Source organism: Haliaeetus leucocephalus, unplaced genomic scaffold (assembly GCF_000737465.1).
Source record: "Haliaeetus leucocephalus isolate CR32 unplaced genomic scaffold, Haliaeetus_leucocephalus-4.0 Scaffold180, whole genome shotgun sequence".
Lineage (NCBI taxonomy): Eukaryota > Metazoa > Chordata > Aves > Accipitriformes > Accipitridae > Haliaeetus > Haliaeetus leucocephalus.
The window spans coordinates 45454-66964 of record NW_010972616.1 but is presented as its reverse complement, the minus strand read 5'-3'; the positions used below and the strand labels follow the sequence as shown (position 1 = coordinate 66964).

General features: G+C 40.0%; 2 protein-coding genes across 6 annotated transcripts in view; one reads left to right on the top strand and one right to left on the bottom strand.

The window, feature by feature from the left end:
- Positions 1 to 21511, top strand: part of FOCAD (focadhesin) — a 129680-nt gene that overhangs the window by 96985 nt on the left and 11184 nt on the right. For all 5 annotated transcript variants that reach the window (XR_774169.1, XM_010564448.1, XM_010564450.1 and 2 more), the window contains 12 exons: positions 6512 to 6659; positions 8563 to 8682; positions 9630 to 9752; positions 10553 to 10630; positions 11021 to 11092; positions 11259 to 11361; positions 13203 to 13283; positions 14366 to 14494; positions 17772 to 17887; positions 19217 to 19477; positions 20114 to 20203; positions 21321 to 21498. Coding sequence is in view for 4 of the 5 variants with exons in the window: in XM_010564448.1 (XP_010562750.1) it covers positions 6512 to 6659; positions 8563 to 8682; positions 9630 to 9752; positions 10553 to 10630; positions 11021 to 11092; positions 11259 to 11361; positions 13203 to 13283; positions 14366 to 14494; positions 17772 to 17887; positions 19217 to 19477; positions 20114 to 20203; positions 21321 to 21498 (1499 nt within the window). In the remaining variant the exon portion in view is untranslated. The remainder of the gene's footprint in view (positions 1 to 6511; positions 6660 to 8562; positions 8683 to 9629; positions 9753 to 10552; positions 10631 to 11020; positions 11093 to 11258; positions 11362 to 13202; positions 13284 to 14365; positions 14495 to 17771; positions 17888 to 19216; positions 19478 to 20113; positions 20204 to 21320; positions 21499 to 21511) is intronic.
- PTPLAD2 (protein tyrosine phosphatase-like A domain containing 2) overlaps positions 15238 to 21511 on the bottom strand; it is a 33597-nt gene continuing 27323 nt past the window's right edge. The window contains exon 9 of the transcript XR_774170.1: positions 15238 to 15248. The gene's annotated coding sequence lies outside the window, so the exon portion shown is untranslated. The remainder of the gene's footprint in view (positions 15249 to 21511) is intronic.

The following is a 21511-nucleotide window of genomic DNA, read 5'->3' as shown; positions in this document are numbered from 1 at the left end:
GTAGCCTCCCATGAACTTGTTCCAGTTTTGTTGTTGTCTCCTGCATTCACAGCAGTATTCCAGGTGTGTTGGTGAGCACAGAGTAGAGGGGTGATCCTTCCCCTGGCTCTTGTGGCTGTGTCCTGCTCATGTTGCTGGTGCACTGCTGGCCCTCATTGCTGCCTTGGTGCATGTCTGGCCTTGGCTCAGCTTTGTGCCCACCAGTGCCCAAGGCTGTCCCCAGGAGCTGATCCCTAGCCCCTCTGGTCCCTGTCTGTTGCCAGGTGCAGGACTGTGAGTTGGTGCTTGCTGAATTTCAGGATGTTCCTGCTAGTTTATTCCTTTGTGTATCACCTCTTCTAAGTGAATGTGTCCATAAATAAATGTATATATGTAATCCTTTATATATGAACATATATAAGTGTATGCATATATGAATATATCTAACACACACACACACACACACAGTTTTTTCCATACAGTCCCTAGTGCAAGGTGAAAAGAAACAATGACCACTACTTCTAATCCCTGCCAAGCCACAAGTAAAAACCTTGGGCATGTAGAGAGAACCACACAGTCTTGCTCACAGGCAGTGGGAAGATGGTAGCAATTCTAGGAGCAGGTTGTTCATCTTACCTGCACATGTTCATTAATGAAAGATGTTTTTGAAGGTCCTTCCTTGGTGCTCTTGGGTGGTTGCCAAGGTGTTCAATGAAGTCTAGCTGCTTCTGCGTTGGAGCTTGTTACTGGACTGTGGATGCATGTACAATACAGTGTGAGCTCTGGGATCAGCTGCCTCACATGGCTTATTTACCTGGGAGAGCCAGACCATTAATTTAACAGCTGTGGATGGCATCTTGAATACTGAGTAAAGCAAATATATTTCATTTAACCAACTGAGGTTATGCCTCAGATGTGCCAACGAGAGGAGTAACCCACCAGCAGGGCAAGAAATTATTGAAAGGTATTGCACAATTACTAGCATTGGCAAACCTGGAATAATTGAACAATAAACCACATGTGTCAGTTGCCATTAAATGAATAACATAACACAGTTAGTATGTGTCTTCAACAGTAGTCATTTCCCTTTTAAATTGGGGAAGGAACTGCAGTATCTTGAGTGCCTCAGTGTGGGTGCATAGGGTTTTATTTGATTTTAAACATTTTTCTGCCAAGCTCTTCCCTGTTCAAAGGAAACAGAGCAATAATTTCTGTTTGCCTTTGCCCTCCCCTTCTCCAGTGGACCTTCTGAAAAGCTGTGAGGGGTCACAGTTGCACACCATTGGGCCGTGAACCTGTATAGCTTCGTCAGGATTTGGGTTGCCTCTTGAGTGGCACAGGGTGAGACACATGGTGCACAGGGAGCTGTATCAGCTGCATCACTTTGTTACACCTGTCACTGCTTATTTGTGTAACCTATTAGCTGGAGATAAATCCCTCATAGAAAAAACAAACTAGACTTCAGTGGCAGTGAGAGGTTGCCAGAAGAATATGAAAAAATGGCAAGTGCGAGAGGGAAGATTGAAGGGTGGGTAGTTTTTTATGCTGGGCGTAATGGCTACGTTTTTTAAAGGTTAATGGTAAGTTTGTGTCTATTGTGAGCACTCTTTGTGAGCAAAGAAGTAATGTAAAGCTGTAAATATTGCAGACTTGTCCATGTTTGGCATTTGTCCACTTTTAAACTGCTATTCCAAAGCAAGGGCCTTTCCAGCCTTTTCATCCAGTATGACTGCACGCTCAGCGAGTTTGCCAATGACACCAAGCTGTGCAGTGCAGTTGACACACTGGAGGGAAGGGATGCCATCCAGAAGGACCTGACAGGCTTGAGAGGTGGGCCTGTGCGAACCTCATGAAGTTCAGCAAGCCCAAGTGTAAGGTCTTGCACATGGATTGGGGCAGTCCCAAGTGATGAGTGGATTGAGAGCAGCCCTGAGGAGAAGGACTTGTGGGTATTAGTGGATGAAAAACTGAGTATGAGCCAGTAAGGTGTGTTAGCAGACCAGAAAGCCAATTGCATTCTGGGCTGCATCAAAATAAGTGTGGCAGCAGGTCGAGGGAGGCGATTCTCCCCCTCTACTCTGTTCTCGTGAGACCCCACCTGGAGTACTACGTCCAGCTCTGGGGCCTCCCAGCATAAGAAGGACATGGGTCTGCTCGAGTGGGTTCAGAGGAGGGCCACAAAGATGATCAGGGGTCTGGAGCACCTCCCCTACGAGGACAGGCTGAGAGAGTTGGGGTTGTTCAGCCTGGAGAAGAGAAGGCTCCGGGGAGACCTTATAGCAGCCTTCCAGTACCTAAAGGGGGCCTACAGGGAAGATGGGGAGGGACTCTTTCATCAGGGAGTGTAATGATAGGATGAGGGGTAATGGGGGTGGTGAGGCACTGGAATAGGTTGCCCGGAGAAGTTGTGGATGCCCCATCCCTGGAAGTGTTCAAGGCCAGGCTGGATGGGGCTTTGAGCAACCTGGTCTAGTGGAAAGTATGCCTGCCCATAGCAGGGGAGTTGGAACCTGATGATCTTTAAAGTCCCTTCCAACCCAAACCATTCTGTGATTCTATGATAGGCATGGCCAGCTGTGGGGCATAAGTGTTACACTCATCTTTTCATCAGTGTTTCACGCACGCTAAACTGGCGATTCTCTTTTTCCTTCAAAATAGGCTGCCAGTTTTTTGAGAGTAGGTGTATTATGCAGTAGAGATGAGGGAGGACGGAGTTCTCTTTTTTTTCTGGATGCCAGCAGTAGCCATACCGTCTCCTGCGGCTGCTGTGAGGTCCTGTGTGGCCAGGAGGGCTCCCGGTACCGGCCTGTCGCCCTGCGGGCGCGGGAAGCTCTGCGGGCCGCCGGGCCGCCGCCGCCGCCGCTGTCCGGCCTCATGCTGCCCCCTACCGGAGCGCAGGGTCCTGTCCCGTCCGTCCCCCCGCCCCGCACCCTGCCGCCCGGCTGTGAGCTTGTGCGGTCTGGCATGCCTCCTGATTGTTTTAGGTGTGCCTCTCTGCTCAGCAACACACTTCTCCAGGGTGTTAAGTGAGACATCTCACACACTGAAGGATGTTATCAGGAAAGAGGTTTTTGCAGAATTTTTGTTTTGTTTTGTTTTTCTACCTTGAGTGTTTAGATAAGAAAGTGGTTTGTCAGTGTGTAGGCCCTGCAAACTGGAGCTCACACAACCCCGCTTCACTGACCGTGTCAGCCTTGGTAGGAATGTTGCTTTTATGTATAATCATCTTCATTTAATTAGGAGAATTCTCTTTTTAAAAAGGGGGGTGGGGGAAATAGGTAAGAGGAATGAAGAAAACAGAGTTGTTTTCAATAAGCAGCAGCAGTCTTTCCCTGAGTCAGTGCTTTAGCTTGATGAGAGTCCACTTATGCTGCGTAAGAATCCTTGTGTCTGTGTAAGTTGCATAAAATACTCTAAACTTAAAAGTTTCCTCTCAGAAGAGGTCTCCATGAGAATAATGCTTGTAAATCGGTACTCTTTTATCTGTTGTAGCCACACAAGAAAAAAAGCGGAAGTGAATATAATCTCATAATCTTTTAAAGCGGGAAAACATTTCAGATGGTTAAGCATGTTAATATGATGCTTGTGCACTTTTCAACTGAAACAGAGTTTCATAGATTGCAGAGCCTTAGGAGATTTGCAGTTACTCCTGATTTTAAATGGAATGCACTCAGACATTATCAAGAGATCTGTGAGTGGGCCTTAAATCTGCCCTTATGTTAGACAAAAACTGGAATACGTATGTTTTTAAAATATACTGATACACCACTTTTCAGTATACACGTGTATGGAAAATGTGCATGACAGGTGATTTAGACAGTTCTTTGTGCTACTAGGTTTTGTCAAACTTACTGATTACAGAAGCTATATAACAGCTCATTTTTCCTCCCAAGCCTAACTTACATAGAGCACAGGTTCAGCAAGCATGTACATTCATGGTCGTTAGCTTTTCTAGTTATTTATGTAGATTACGTTCAATAGATTTTTGTCAGCTCAACCTCAGTGTACTAGGAAAAAATAATAAGTAAATAATTAAAAAAAAAAACAAAAATCAAAGGCAGGGTTCCAGTTGTAACAGTACAGCATATGGGTAACAAACATAGCAGTACATATGGTCCATGTATTGGAAGGTTTTGCTTCCCCTCCTCACCCCCCTGCCTTCCAGCAAACAAAAGAAAACATGTTGAAGATTGGGTTAACTCTGAGCTTTTGAAAGGTTTGCATGTAAAAAGTTTTTGAGAATGCCTAGGAGCAGTAGAGTTTTTCTGGCTTGCCTTGTTACATGTCCCATATTGAGGATGAATGCTACAAGACCTTTGCAAATACGGCTTTTTGTATAAAGTTATTGCATGGCAGACTACCTTGCTTCTGTAAGAATAAATACTGGAGAAATATTAAACAAATATAAACACTGATACACGTTGAGTAAAGATGTGGTAAAGAGCAAATTGTTACGAATCTTGAAATACACAATACCCTTCCTTTAAATTGCTGTGTGGAGCATTAAACTGACTTGCTTTTTATGGAGTTTTTTGCAAGGTAAGTAGCTGTTTGATTTGACTTGAAGACATTTTCAATCAAAACTGTCATCAAACTTTTATATTGTTCTTACAGAAACCTGTCACACTCCACTGACCTCAGTATTATCAGGAAAATACCAGTTTTCCTTCATCCTAAAATACAAGCCTTTTATTTTGTTTCATGGTTTGTTCATTAAGTCCTTCATTCTGTGATGTGATGGACTGTACTGCACTGTACAGTGCTCAGTTACATTATTGAGATAAATGGCATTAGATTCAAATATGAGTTGTGATGATAGTGCAGTATGTCTGATGCATTGGTAGTAAATCACTTAAAATTTTCTGAGAAAATCTGAGATACCGTGTGGATGAAGTGCACTTAAATATCAATTTTATATATATCACAAACAAGGTTGGGAAATCTGAGATATTGTGTGGATGAAGTGCACTTAAGTATTAATTTTATACAGATCACAAACAAGGTTGCCAAGTGAAAACAATTGCTAGTTACGAAAAGGGGAGCAGAGGGGGTGAAGTTTTACTCTTGCTTCAGTCCCCACTTATGGTTTGGGTCTTTGCTGAGAGTCAACAACATAATATATTGTACCTCTAATTAGGAACTTTGTTTTCTTTCTGTGTATTTTTGTCAACAAGGAACAGTGTAAAATTGTGTATAGAACTCTTACGTATAAGCCACATCCTTATTTTGTTGGCTGTTCATTAATTCAGATATGGCAGTTACTTAAAAGAGTTGATTCCAAAGGTTTGTTTCATCTTCTTTGCTGGAAGAAGAAGATGCCACTGCCAAGACACCACTCCCAAGTTTTCTAGTCATGCTCACCATCTTCATCACCAGTTGCTGAAAAGCATTAGCTTATAAACATGACTGAAGTTATTCTCAGAAGTTTCTTTTTTACTTAGGTCAGTAAAAGCAGTAACTCTTCCCATTTTTAAGTTGGATGGCAGAAGCTTAGAGGAATGCCTAAGATCCTAGCCACATTTAACTCCTTGCTACATGCAGTGTCTGTCATTGGCATGCTCAGGGAGATGCTTGAGGTGGACAAAGTGTTCATAAGACCTGCTTCTTTAAGCTATTGTGTATGTGTGCCAGTGAGAGATCACCTTCAGAGCAGTGAGTATCTGCTATGCTTTTAGTATCTCATGATGGCAGCCAGAACTGCTTGGGAATTTTCTGACAAAACTTTTCCATATTATGACCGATGACCTGTGGAAACTGAAACTTGTTGTGGGAGCACAGGTGCTGAATTTAGTAAGAGTTCTTTGGTCCAGAATGGAATTTCTGGTCAAATGTGAAAGAGGCAGAGACTGTGAAGCTGTTCGTGCCAGCTGCCCTATTAAGTTACATACTTTGAAGCTGTTGCAACTTCCTGTTGCAATTTTAAGTATCCTCAGCATCAAACTGTTAGTTGTGCTGGATATGTCTGCCCTGTTGAAGCTGGTCCACGGTTGCATATGCATATATTAGTACATATGGGTTAGAATGTATACGTGACACTCACATTCTGAAATGAATTTCATTATTTTTGCAAACTGGAACACCTCTTGGAGGAGTCTGAGAGCAACAGACCCTAATACAGCCAGTGGACCTGTAATTAGTATGTTTAACTGGGCTATCAGAGTTTGGGATATCAGTATAAATCAGATACAGAAGTTTAGATCCATACTTCTGTCATACTAGTTGATGTGCTTGTTGATGGAGCTATTGGTTCTTGAGGGGCAGAAGGAATAATGAGGCTGTATGTGTAGGATTTATTATTTTTAACACAAGTTTCCTTCTTATGCTCTTCTTTAATCCTGTGTCTCCCCAAAAGCATCACTGATGTGTGAAATAAAAACCATTTGTAAAATTGACTGTGGTAAGTAATTATCCACAGGGCTAGTCGTCAGGCAAGGCCAAGAGGTCTTTTTTCTCAGCAACCCTTGTTGGGGTGAAAAGAGAGTTCAGAGCAGCCAAAGCATGCTTAATAATTTTCTTTTGTCTTCTCTTTAAGCACTGGATGTATTTTGGGAGTAGGACTTGTTCTTTCCCTTATGAGTCACAGTAGCCAAACAGAATCGCGAGTGCATGTTTCCGCTTCATTTCAAAAACTCTGTAAATACCTGGACAGCAGTGAGGACCAAAGCAGATGGGTCCAGGAGGTATGACCTATTTTATTGCAGATATTAAATCTTCCTTTTACTTTCTTGCCTCCCTTTAATAACTATAGACTTTTTACTGAAGCTTTGTATCTGTAGTATGGAATGCTTGGTTTCTGTTATTTCTTTCACAATGTATGGGTCTATATCTGCAGAAGAAAACAATAATAATAATAATAGAGTAACCTGTAATGCTGCACAAACATTAAGAAACTGCCTGAAAAGATAACAGACATAATTCTTTGAAGTGCTTCTTTAATTCATTAACCTCAAATTAAATTGTTGAAAGTTAGGTCCTGAGTAACTGTGGATATGGGTCTCATATGCAGTTGTTTACTGCTCATCTGATCTACTTAAGAAAGCAGACAGCAGGTTACTCTTGGAGGCAGTCTTAATGCTAATACTTCCTCCTTCAATATGCCTTCTGTTTACTTCTTTGAAAGCTGCTGTCACTAGCTAATGTGAATCTTGCACTTGTGAATGCTGCTATGGCCTTGTTTGCTGTTCTCATTATAACTATGTTTTGAAGTTTTAAACTGACCTCCGCTAAGTTTGAGCATGCATTTCAATTTATTTTGCCAAGATATGTCCTGCAAGTTTTGACATGGCCCATGCACTAAGTCTATAACCTATGAGGTAAAGCTTGAGAAGGAAAACTGATGAAATTGGAGGATTTTACAACAGAAAAGAAGAATCGGAATAAGCAGGTGTTTTGCACAAAAAAACCAACCCTATACCTGATGTATGTAAGCCTGCAGCAGCTGAACAGCTGAGTTGCATAATCCTCTGGTTTTTTTAAAGGGAGTTAGCAGAGATTGGTAGTATTATTCTCTTTCCCTGGGTACTGCTCTGAAAGCTCTTTATTAAAGGCCTTCTTTAATGGAGTTCAGGGTTTTTTTGGCAGTGCATATATGCTGGGGATTAGCCTTTTGCAGTTTATGGTTCATGCATTAAAATGACTTACAGCTATGAAATTATTTCTCTCTCCCCAGAGATCTCAAAGTGCTTTACTGAACTTAAACTGGGTTAAATACAGCAACTTCTGAGACGGAAGGCAGCAGCTGTTTAACATCATGAGATGCTTTGGGATGAGAAGCAAAATCTACTCTTTTCAATTAAAATCTCTGTAAGGAATTGTACAGATAATTACATGAATAAAATTTGGCCAGCACCCTAGGATGAGTGCTGTGATATTTATGAGACGCACAAGAGGCTCTTTCAGAGCCATAAATGGCTGGGGATATAATCCTGTACATGAGAGGTAACTTTGGCCTGCTGCAACAAGAGGTACAATCTGAGCATTACTTGCTGGAAGTCAAATTATTGTCAGTCCTGCACAGTAGATAGGTGCTCTCTACTTACCTTAAAGCCATGTGTTGTTCTGTGGTTTAGCTTTGGTAGGAAGGAGGTTAAACAGTTGGCACAGTTACCTTGTTGCAAGTTCAGACTTCCATTTCCTTATTCTCCAGCTCTAAGACTGAAGAACAGAAAATCAGTGTCACTTGTGAATCCTTCTGCATGAGGCTAGTGTCATGCACTGTGTGTAGGAGAGACAGTTCTACTACATGCTCCTCTTCTGGCCTTGTGGACCTGCTTGTAGCCCTGATGGGTCATAGCATGCTGTGTAAGCTCACATAAATAATGATCAGATACTTATGTTAAGAAGAATAGCTACATTTGTGTGGAAGATCAGGAGTTTGACCTACATAAAACCAGAAGCACTTCCAAGCTTTACCTGTGTTTGTTTAATTTAGCATCAATGAAGAATCTTTCAGAGAGGGAATAAACATCTGAAAGTATAAATTGAAAATGGCTTTTTTATTGTGCTGGCACATTGCTCCATGTGCACATTGCTACAGTGAATTTGATCGAACACTGGTTAACAGAATTAAATAATTTTTTTCAGGTACTTGCCTATTCTGTGGCCTGTTCCTGTGTCTCTGCTTTCAGTGTTGGAATCATAGAAGCAGCTGAGGCTGAGGAGGCCATGAATAAGCTACGGACCTTAGTGGAAAATAATCAGCAGGTCATAATTCAGTGTTTAGGCTTTGCTTCAGTTCTGGTTTTCTCTTACCTATTTAATATTGGATACTGCTTTACCCAGACTGTAACTTCAAGAAAATGATATTGGTCTACTTTCAGCATTAACTAACATTGAGCATGTTGTGCATACCGTGCAATTACCAAGACTACCACTTGATCCATTGATGCTCTGTCTACGGGTGTATAGCAATTACCAGACAGTAAAATAAAAACAGATTTTATATGTTTGATTGTGTTTAGAAGGGAAGTTGGTACTTTTGAGTTCTTCATGTGTTTAGTCCCTGCATGTTGCCAATTTTTGTCTCTTTTATAACATGTTTCTTTAGATTCTTTTAATTAGTAGGAAAATACATCTACTGTGCTCTTCTGAATTTTTGCTTTCCCTTAGCCTCCAAGCAGTGCATCATAACTACAGCCACAGCTTCCTCCAAGTGTCTGTTTCATCCCTAGCGTCCTTGGGTTACCCTCTAAAAATGCCAAAAATAATTTCCATATTTCAGTGCATGTCCTTTTTTTATTACATGCTTGCCAGAAAAAAAGGAAAAAAAAAATTAAAAAGGCAACCATTTTGAATCAAAGCCTGCTTTTACAGTAATCAGCTGTTTAGAATGTTTAGCTGGAAAATAGGAAGTCAAAACAAACTACTTTTGCTAAGTATTTTATCTTCATATGTGCTTCAAGTCTGCTCTAAAATAAAGGCTCCAGAGCAATCTATGTGCCAAAGATCAGTATTTAATCTCAGAAAATCCTATGTCAATTGACATGAGAAAATACTTGAAATAAGAAAGCATCCAGTATTTTAGACAAAGACATTACCTGTAATTATTGGGAAATAATAAATATTTAAGTAATGTTTCAATAATAAATATTAAAAAGAATACAGAATCCTTTGGAAAATCTGTTTTTTAATGTGTCTCTTTCACCTTACAGACCCACGGTTTTGCTTTAGCTCTAGGCGCAATAGTACATGGATTGTCAGCTTGTGGTCATGGGAAAGCCGAAGACCTGAGTAACAGACTAATGCCAACCTGGATAAAAATTGTGCTTGCAGAGGTAAAGGAGTTTGAATTCATATCCTGTTTTTTGCAGGGGGGGAGGAGGGATGGTTTTAAATGAATGGTAGGGACATAATTTTCCTTGCTTCTGCAGGAGCGATGCTAGGAAAAGTTAGAACTATCTGAACATGCTGTTTGATTGACATTTGGAAACAAAAATATGTCTTTGGGCTGTTTGCTAAAGGAAAAAAAAAGTTTCTTTTCTGCTTGGATGATTTATGGGAAATGCTTATTTCAATGACATCCTAATTTGGACATCTTTACTAATTGGAACAATATCCAAGGATAAAATCTAGGTTATTAAATGAAGATGCCTTGTGAAATTAGGTGCTCTTTATCAAAATTAGACTAACAGAATGGTGATTATAGTGCCTCGGTTGTTATAATAATTTTATCTCATTGTAACAAAAATTGTGTGTTTGAAATCAAACTGTAAACTTGCATATTAAGATTGCAGCTGAAGGTAAGTATCATTAAAGAAACAGTATTTCAGAGTTGAATTGCACTGGCATATTTTGTGGAATACAGCATGCTAGAAGAAAGTGATTTGTCAGGGAGAAATGCATGATGATTTCAGTTTGGGGATGAGGCAGGGGAAGCTCCATTTGAAGCTTTCATTCACCAAGAGAGGGATGAATAATGATCCAGCATGCTGGAGTCTGACCTGAAAAGGTTGTTGGGATGAGAGCTGTACAAGTGATAGCGGTCATGGTTTTTAAGTCGGAAGAAACATGTGGTTTGCCCTACAGGAGTGATGTGTGATGGCATTGACTCACTGATCCTGAATTACACTTCCAGGGTTCTCCAACAATGCACCGTCTGGCTGCTGTCAGTGGGCTGGTTGCACTGGTGGGTTCTGAAGGAGGCATGATAGAGGTGAGAACATGAAAGCAAATGGTACCTTTATCGCTTCTAGAAATTTGGCTAGAAGGCAAGATGGAATGACATCCTCTGCGTCCTTACAGCAGTGGTTATATATATACCAGGGCATCCCATTTATGCAATAGTGAGTCATGCTGGATATGAACCAGGCGGGATGAAATTACAATGTGTAACATGGGGTTTGTTCCATTTTCCCTTCATGTGGCCCATGTGCAGTGCTATTGGGGAAAAGTTTACAGCCACTTAGGCTTTCTCTTTTTGTCCTCCACTCTCCCACAAAAAGGCATGTGTGCAAATGTAATCTGTCTTTTCAGTACGTGTTCTCTGTTTTGTTGTTTCTTTTGTTGCCTTATAAAATTCACATCATTTTTTTTCCTTTGGCAGCTGAAATCTGAGAGCATTCAGTCCTCTCAGTTTCAAAGTAAGCTGAATGAAGTCATCAGAACCCTTACACAGGTAAGAATGTAGCCTCTGTCCCCTGCTTTGGATAATGCGCTAGGGAACCATGACACCTTGCACAAACAGGCCAAATCTGTTTAAAGAAACTGCATAATGTCTGTGTCCAGCCTAAGTGAGACAATGCAGGGAAAATTGTCTAACTAGTGGTTTATTGTCTCAACAGATAATCAGTTTTTCAGGGCAGGTTGGCCTTCAGACAAATGCAGCCGGACTTTTGGGACGCCTTCATATGTCCTGTTTGTCTTCTACCCAAAACAGGGCATCCGGTAAGATGCTTTATTATTGCTGCTTAAAGAACATATAGAAGTAGCACCTAACTAAAAAGGCAGCAACAAACACATTAGACAATACAGGCTAGACGTTGCAGCCCTATTAAATGACATGACAGCCTTTGAATTGGAGACCTCATGGTCCTGTGTGCCAGACCTGAAGGTTGGAACATGAAGCAGGAATCAGTGTGCTGCATAGGATCCCCCCATCTGCTTTTGCTTGCAGTATCAAAGTAAGGTTCTAAGTTTTTCTGGTCAAACTTGTATATTGCTTCTGTCTTTATTCTTTTATAGAATAAATTGTAAAGAAGTTTTACACTGCGTATGGCACATGTGTTTGACATCTACATTATCCACTCCATGCCCTGATAACTGATTAATCTACTCTTTGTTTTAGCACTTCCCACTGTATAAAATAGCCAACACTTAAAAACTGATTGATAACAAGAGCAACCTGACTTTTGAAAAGTGTTTTTCTAGAACAGATCTTCTCTGGTTAGCTGAAGTCAAAAACTAGTGTTCTGTGCCCTTTCAGTGTAACAGCACAGAAATTCATATTCTGTCGATATATCATTACCTTCTGGTGTTGTTTCAATATCGTTGGTAAAATAAAGGCAGGATTACACCATTGATGAAATACCAATAATAGAAGGGAACTAATGAAGTGGAAGCTGTTCACTTCAGTGTGAACCAAGTTGGGAACCAATAATACGAAGTGTAGATAAACTTCCTCATCACAGAAAAAAAGATTCTTGGAGTTTCTGCTTTTGTATAATCTTGGCACTTGTGCCTGAGGTTAGATAGATACGGAATGTGTCTGTTGTATTAAGCTTACTAAGCTTTTGAAGCTCTCCCTTTTTGTTGTGGTTTAACCCCAGCCAGCAAGTAAGCACCATGCAGCCACTCTATCACTCCCCCCCTCAGCTGGACAAGGGAGAGAAAATAGAACAAAAGGCTCATGGGTCGAGATAAGGACAGGGAGAGATCACTCACCAATTACATCACGGGCAAAACAGAATCAACTTGGGAAAAATTAACTTAATTTATTGCCAATCAACCAGAGTAGGGTAATGAGAAATAAAACCAAATCTTAAAACACCTTCCCCTAACCCCTCCCTCTTCCTGGGCACAACTTCACTCCCGGATTTTCTACCTACCTCCCACCCCACCCCAGCAGCACAGGGGGACAGGGAATGGGGGTTGGGGTCAGTTCATCGCACGTTGTCTCTGCCGCTCCTTCCTTCTCAGGGGGAGGACTCCTCACTCTTCCCCTGCTCCAGCGTGGGGTCTGTCCCACGGGAGTCAGTTCTGTGTCGCAGCAACTTTTTTTTTTCCTTCTTAAATATGTCATACCAGAGGCTCTACCAGTGTTGCTGATTGGCTTGGCCATGGCCAGCGGTGGGTCCATCTTGGTGCCAGCTGGCATTGCCTGTATCAGACATAGGGGAAGCTTCTAGCAGCTTCTCACAGGAGCCACCCCTGTCACCCCCCTGTCCCCCGCTACCAAAACCTTGGCACACAAACCCAATACACTTTTAAAGCCTGACTTGCAGTGGCTGATACATTTTAAGAAAGTTCTTATCCCTGGCTTTTCAGTTGGTCAATGAATTTGTTTTTTTAGACCTGGCACCTCTCACCAACACAAATGTTTAGCTTGCCTTAGAAGTGGAAAAGCAAATACATCTATCAATTATCTTGTGGTCTAAATGCTTTGAGTCATCTACAGAATTAGTTAGCTCAAACATAGCTCAGTTTGGCCTTTGAATTTATATGGGAGCTGGAGGTTATAATTTCTGCTGGCATGTTTTAGTATATAAACAGTCCTTTTGTCTTCACAGTTCCTCCAGATTTTAGCTACTTGCCTGAAACCAGCTTTATCAGGGCAGCCATTGACTTTGCCATTGAAAGTGGAAAGAAAGGTAAGAAGGGGTCAAACTACAGTATCCCTCTGGGAAATTTGTTATGACTATAAAAGGTGACCTTAATAACCTGCTCTTATTTGCTAAGAGAACTTTTCTAAATACTAATTTGAAATTCACTAGTGTGGGATATTTAATCTATAAACAAGAAATGAATAACACTCAAAAAGAATTGTGTAGTTAGGGCTTTAGTTTTCTCCACTGAATTTTTATGACTTTTTAAACCTTTCCCCTTCCCTGTGTGTCTGTGAGATGATATATCTTCCCTGTGGGAATGAAAGTCAAATCACTTTAAGTGTTAGCATGTATCCTCAGGAGTACTCCATAATCAGACAAACTTTATGCTGCCCCTTATTTCAGTGATCCCAGGTTAAGATTTTCTGTAACATAGTGGTGTTCAGATGGGTTACGGCAATGTGTGATAAATGCAAAGGAACCTGAAGAAAGTATGCTCTTACATAACAAGTGCTAGTAAAAGAAATGCCTTGGAGTACAGTCTTAAGGATGATAAAGCAAATGAGATTATTCCTCTGTGGAGCAAAGTGAGCTCACTGCTGTTCTATGAAGCAGGCTTTGCTTTCAGTGGAGGTAAAAATTGCCCATGCCTTGCCTCCAGGAGGACTTTCATTGACTTAACTCCCTTTGTTTAAGGAACACAGTATGTATCAAAGGTTAGCACCTGTCTGACAGTTTTTGTGGCCTGTACCTGCAGGATCGGGAAGAAGAACAGTGTCAGAAAACTTCGCTGTTCTCCTACTAACAAATGCAAAAATACTACCCTACTAGATGAATATCTGTAATTAAGTCATAAATTGGTTCAAGGAGAAGGAACCTGAAAGCTTCTATTTATCAGTAACAAAAAGCCTTTTTTGATAGGACGTAAATGTTAAAAATACAACTGTTGATTACAAACAAGAGATAGCTAATTCTCAGATACAAAAAGAAATAACAGTAATTCTATAATGCTTTTCAGTTCTTCCCTACAGATTGGTCTTCAGTGCAGTGCTCATATTTTTTTCCTGAGCTGTTTAGCCAAATGTGTGTGTATAAAACTCAGACTCTGATTGAATCTTCTGTTACAGGCCCTGAATCTGTCCCAGCTGAGCTGGTGAAAGTAGCACTGGCACCCATTGCATTAGTTGGAGAAAGCCATCAGTATCCACCTGTAAACTGGGCATCCATTCTTTCTCCTTTGATGAGGCTAAACTTTGGTAAGGTTAATAGTTTTCTATTAAGTCTTTTGTACTTGTCACAGGACTTCTTTACTAACACAGCTTTCAAAAACTTTAGAGCCCACTTCAGGGCTTGAAGTTATTGCAGGGATTGAAGTGTTTACTATGCTTTCAAGACCAACTTTTTAATGTTTGCAAGCATATATTTGTGATCACCGTGTGGACACAGTTTGTTTTAACTCAATAAAAAACTAGAGAAGATCAGAGCTGAGAAGTTGGGAGGAGTATTGGAAGTTACCTAAACCACTGGTGAAATTGGACCAAATTTTTCATTTGAACTATTTACAGTAAGAAGAGCCCATCATGAAACTCAACTAATTGTATCTTATTTTCAGTATCCACTAAATGCTGGTCCAATGCCTGTGTCAGAGGCTGCAGGCAGCTTTATCACAAGTTTGAACTGTTCCATAGTTAATCTAGCTATCACTAGTCTGAAATACACTTTCTACTAAATTACACTGGGTGACAGAGAAAAGCATATCCCTTTTTCTATCATGATCCTGATTTTGTCAGTGCTTCTAAGAGCATTTTTCTTCGTGCTGTAGAGTAGCTTTGATCCTGAAGTATTGTGTTGAACAGCTTGTATAATATTTTTCTACTCAGGATATCTGTCGGTGCCTGTTTTGGTTGGTATAAGTGTCTGAGTTTCAAACTCATTTCCTTAAGAAAACCCAACAAACTACTGTGCGAAGTTCTGTATTCCCTTGTTTGATTCCACTGAGTTTTGTTTCTCCTGATATATGTAACTGTTATTACTGGCCTTGCAGATTCTTTTACAACTGTTGCATTTAAATTGCTGTGCTGTACAGCCCAGAATATGGAAGGTTGTTCTTATTTCTTTCTGGTGTTTATTTTACTTATACAGAGTGCTTGTATAAGCACTAAAAATGTAACTAATTAATGTCCTATGAGGAACAACTACTTGCTAGATACAGAAGGATTTTGGCTACATATTAAACATTTTGCTTATACTTGAGCTGCAATTTCTGTTTCACTTGGTATTCTTGCAATTGATTGTAAAGTCTTTCATAAGAATAAGTGAAAGAATTTCCTATACTGAGCTCTGCTGATGCAAATTGGCATGCAACCTTATGAATAGCTGAAACTTGTTAAATGTATGGGGGATTTTTTTATTCCTGTTTTTCATTTAGGAGTATTACTTTTGTCAATCAGGGGAATTCCAGAGGAAACAGTACATCAGTTTTGTGACTAAGTTTTATTGACTTCAGACAGCATCATAGTCTACATTTTTATACATAATCTCTCTTGACTGGCCCTCTGTAGTGTTGTGGAAGTTGCACACCCTTCTCTAGATTATATTTACATGCAGAAATAGGTCTTGCTGTGTGCTAATGAGCAATAGTCATGTTGTGCTAGAAAGTATAACGCAGAACAGTTGTATTATGACCTAATAGTTACAGAATCATAGAGTGGTTTGGGTTGGAAGGGACTTTAAAGATCATCAGGTTCCAACTCCCCTGCTATGGGCAGGCATACTTTCCACTAGACCAGGTTGCTCAAAGCCCCATCCAGCCTGGCCTTGAACACTTCCAGGGATGGGGCATCCACAACTTCTCCGGGCAACCTATTCCAGTGCCTCACCACCCCCATTACCCCTCATCCTATCATTACACTCCCTGATGAAAGAGTCCCTCCCCATCTTCCCTGTAGGCCCCCTTTAGGTACTGGAAGGCTGCTATAAGGTCTCCCCGGAGCCTTCTCTTCTCCAGGCTGAACAACCCCAACTCTCTCAGCCTGTCCTCGTAGGGGAGGTGCTCCAGACCCCTGATCATCTTTGTGGCCCTCCTCTGAACCCACTCGAGCAGGCCCATGTCCTTCTTATGTTAGGAGGCCCCAGAGCTGGACGTAGTACTCCAGGTGGGGTCTCATGAGAGCAGAGTACAGGGGGAGAATCATGTCCCTCGACCTGGCACTCTTAACATGCTTTTTCTGGAGCAGCTATATCATGGATATTTTTATGAAAATTAAGAGTATGTACTCAGTTCTCTCAGATTCCCTAGGTCACTGTTATCCATGTCTGAGAATTCATGATTGTTTTTATGAACCTTAAATGTTTCACAAATTCTACTGTGAAGATTTGTTCGTCTGTAAACATATTGAAGATAACAGATTGCTTTCCCATCTTACAAGGTTTATTGCAGTTGTTGCTGAGCAGAAGCTATATAATGTAATTGAAGTAGTACCTGTTTGTTATTCAGTAGTGCTCTGAAGTGAACAGTCATAGGCAAACCATAATCTGTGTCTTAGCAGTCCAAGCTAGTGAGAGACAATTTTCTGATTGTTTACCAAAGTATCTTGTTACAATTTCACCCTTTCCAAGTTCTGCAGATGACTTAACTTCTTGTATAAGATACTTTATTTTGAAGAGCCTGATACTAGATTCTTAAATCTTTGCTTTGTTCATGCACTAATATTAGTGAACTGTATAAAGTCACGTTATATAGATTGCCACTTTCATTACTGAAAGAACTTTTTAACTTGCAAAGCACCTATTTAAGGTTTATGCTGACATTTAACAGTAATGTATCTTCTGTCTAATGGGTCAGATGCTAGTATACTTAAAATTGTTTGTCTTTATGTTGCTGTAGCAATCATGAACTGTATGGAAGCCATGCCATTGCTCAAAGTACCTCTTCCACATATTTATGACAAGTTATTCTATTAAGAAACAGGCTGTACCAGTCATTAAGCGGATTTTAAAGGGAAACCAATAAGGACTCCATAACCATCATAACCTCTATGCACAGTAAGGTCTTCCCATGTGTTAACCTGGAGAATGCTGCAACCAAGCATCCACAGCAGTAACAGTGAATAACCTCTGTTCTGTGACATATTATATGAACATGGAAGAGCAGAAATGTGAACAAATGCTAATTACTCCTACATTTAGCAGGAAGGAATATTGTCTCATTTCTCCTTCTGTAGATTTAATTTTCTCTTTATTTGGCAAGGAGTTTTTTAATTCTTACTTTTCTTACCATTCCCACATTTTTATTCTTGAGTGAATTGAAATGAACTTGGACAAATCCTGAGATTTCTTGCTGAAAGTGCATGAATGGGATGAGGAGACTTCAAACATGTATGTGCTTAAAAGCTTTAAGCAGCAGCTCTAGAAAAGCAAATTTTAATGTAGCGCTCTAGTAGAACAATAAGACTCCTTTATTTTATGAGTTGAGAACAAATTTAAAGTGATAATAACTTCTTCATAACTTCCGTTTGTTTTCTTCTGCTTTAGGCGATGAGGTAAAACATCTCTGCCTTCAACTGGCTGTGACACAGGCCCAGTCATCTCAAAATGCAGCAATCCTTTTGGGGATGTGGGTGGCACCTCCCCTTGTCTACAGTCTCAGTGTATGTATGTCAGAAAATCTGTGGGACCTCAGCACCTCCTTCTTTCCTATAGGATTCCTCAGTGATGATGTTTAGGATGTCTCACCAGAAAAGGATTACTGGGTTCAGAATCCTGCAGAAATATTGTTTAGTGAATATTTATAGTGAGAGAAAGGCTGTTCTGGCACCTTGAAATTCAAGGCAAACTTAAGATCTGCTACATTGGTTTTACTTAGATTGCTTAAGATCTTTTTCCTCTCCCTCGTTTTATGCTATAGCTCTGACAACCTAGAGATGTAAGAAGGCATGGCATGTAGGGAGAAAAAAAGTATCTTTTATTATACCAGCTGATAGTCTTAGAAAAAAGTCCAATGTATCTGTCCAAAAGCTTGCCTGCTTCTTCTAGCAGTGTCTCTTGATCTAGTAAAATGTGTTACTTCTTGAAAGCCTTGCCTTAATTCTGTAGATAGTCAATAGACTAACCTATAGTATAATCAAATTTGGGCTTATCCTCCACTACAGTGCAGTTCTTAGAGAGGTACAACATGGACTCCATGATACAGTATATAAAACTCCCTGAATCCCACAGTGCACTTGACTGTGCAGTTCTGTCAGTTTATACAAATTGAGGAACATGTTCACTTGACTGTGCAGTTCTGTCAGTTTATACAGATTGAGGAACACGTTCATGACAATTCCCATAAAATCCAATGTGGATTTCTGTGATCTTTTCCAGTTCTTCAAGGGGTATTTTTGTCTTGTAGTTTTTAATTCATTCATCTTCACAGATACGCAAACACTTGGTGGCAATTTTAAGATACATAATTGATAAGGTACCAAAAAAAGAAAGATTTTATTTCTGAACACCAGTTTCTCACTGCAATGGGGATTTGAGGTCACAAAATGAGCTCAGCCACAGAGTGTGTGAGCTTTGGATCCTTCAAGGTAATTATTTGTTCTTCCTCACTAGGTAGTAATATTAATGGTGCTAGGAGTACCATACTTCTGTCCTTGGCTGTCTAGTTAGTCAGTATGCTTTATGTAGGAATGCAGTGGGCACCATATAGGGAAATTACAATTGTCCTGCCGGTACAGAGACATGATATCTAGGGTTCATAAAAAGAAAGTTCCTCAATTTTTAAGGAAAATAGAATGTTGACAAGTTTGAACTCTTCTTAATTCAAGCAATTCGTCAAAAGAGGGAAGAAGAAATGAGAAGTATTTATGACTTTGAGTGCTTTTTTTAAGTGGTGTTTGAGCCACTTTTTTATAAATTCATCCTTTATAACAATACTTGAAGGTCAGTGAAGAGCTAGAACCTGAAACTAAGCAGAAGTTTTTGCTTTTCAGATGAAAACCCAGAAATACCTTTTCATGTCCCTGCCTCTGTGGATGAAACATGTTGCAGAAGACAAACTACAGTCTTTTACAGAAGTGTTTGTGATACAACAATTCGAGGTGAAGAACCGCACCAAAAAACCAGAAATTTGCCAGTGTGTTTTACAGGGGCTCATGCAGGCAATGAAACTTCCAAACCCTGCCCAGTACTGCTGGAGCTTTTTGTGCCAGGCTGTGGAGAAAATATTTGAGCTTCTACCAAATGAAGTTCAGGTAAGGAGTAAGTATAAGGTGTATGAATATTGTAACTGGATATTTTTAACTGATGGTAAGTCCCATCTTTTTGCACTGACCCATCAGATTTGAAACATGAAGTAGATGTGAAATTTTTAGTGATAGTAGTTAAGATGCCTGCATAATTTCAATTTAAGTTACTTTCGGATATTCTTTACAATATGACTAAGTTGTGAAACCAATTTAATGTGCACTTTTCCCTCATAAATGATTTGGTAATGGAAAAATACAGTATTAGTACTGAAATAAATGTTATTAAAACAGAAGCAGAGAACAATCAGAAGGGTTTGGGTATTTTCCCCACAGAGGATTAAGCTTCTCACAATGATTTAAAGAAACTGTCTAGCTACAGAAAATATCTCCAAGGAAAGGCACTTTTCCATTGAAAAGAAAACAAATTCTTTGAAAGTTTTCAGATACCATTATTCCTTAATAATTAAGTACATTGAAGTCCCCAACAAACACAGACTTTCTAAAATAGAATAAATAAAATGAGGCTAGAGACTAGATTAAATATTTATCATGATCACTAAGGAAGTTCCTGGACTTACCAATTTAATGATGAAGAAACCTGGAAGTATACATCTAAATATGCATTTACTTTTCTATTTCCAGAGAGGTGAACTGGAGATGTATATTGATGTAGCAAAATGTATCTCAGAAATGGCTGATTCAGAGATTGATCACATTTTCCAGATCTCTAAGGTAATGCTGTTTTACTTCTGGTCTTTTATCACCAAATCTTGTGAAAGAAGCATGCCTTAACATTTTTCCTGTCACCAGCATGTTTTAGCTCATTGAGAGCTCTGTTTTATCTGCCATGCAAGTAAGAGTGTTCTGGCTCTAATTTTCAGGCAGCAGAGAGAAGCAAAAGCGGCAAGAGCCCATATCCAAAACTTTCTCAAGGGAACTGAAATACTACTGGTTTGACCTGGGAGCTTTGAACTGGAGAGTTTAAGTAACTTCGTCAAGGTCAGGCAGGGCTCTCCTAGCAGAACAGGAATGGTGTTAGATCCTCTGAAGCCAAGGCCAATGATGCAAATGGCAGACCATAGTCCTCTTTGGTTAACATAACCACCATAAATGCAGCCCAGTGACTAGCTGTGCTTGAACTGGTGGATCCTTGCTTCAGTTAAAAATGTGAAATACTTTGGCTGAACAACCTTCCGTTCTTGACTTAATGTGCTAAGTTTGCATTCACACTCAGAATGTTTCCTGGTGGACAAGATGGCTAGGGATGACAATGGAATAGAAAAGCTTTCAGCTTCTCGCTCACCAGTGGAATCAATCAGCAGTGGAATTTTTAGCAGCTGAAATGCTAAGAAATTACCTGCGTGGAAGGACTTGATGGTTTCAGATCAGGTTGTTACAAACAAACACCCATGACATAAAACCTTGTTGTTCTGTTTACTGGCAGATTCGCTAGAGAATCATGCATTTAAACAGGTTAGAAAAACTGAACTGTCATTTCCTTATATCTTTGAGGTCTTATTTCCACACTGGAAAACACCATTTAGAAAACCCTTTTTGTCACTGCAGTGACTCTGTCTTGCAAGAGATGTGAGTCTCCAGAACGGTCAAGCTGGCTCATTTCAGTTTAAAGGGGAATGTAAAATTTAAAGAAGTATGAAAACAGTCAAACAGTACTGAGTTGCACTTTGCACTATTTAGAAGCATGTAAAATTAAAGTAATATGTACATTCTTCTGTTTCATAATTGTATTGAAGAAAAATTAGCCTGCTAGATAATCAAAGAATTTTTCCCCTTTTTTTATAAAGAGGAATGCATTTTAATTTAACATTGGTTTTAATTGCATTTGCAGAACAATATAGAGAAGGCCACATTCACGAAAGTGTATTTAATTTCTCAAGGCAGACTGCCTCTGATGAACTTGAGTGCCGTGATTGATACTGTGGCAGGATATCACCAGAAAGAAAGTATTTTATGGATGCTCTTGCATGGTTTCTATCATGCTCGTATTGTGAACCATGAAAACACAGGTAAGGTCAGGCT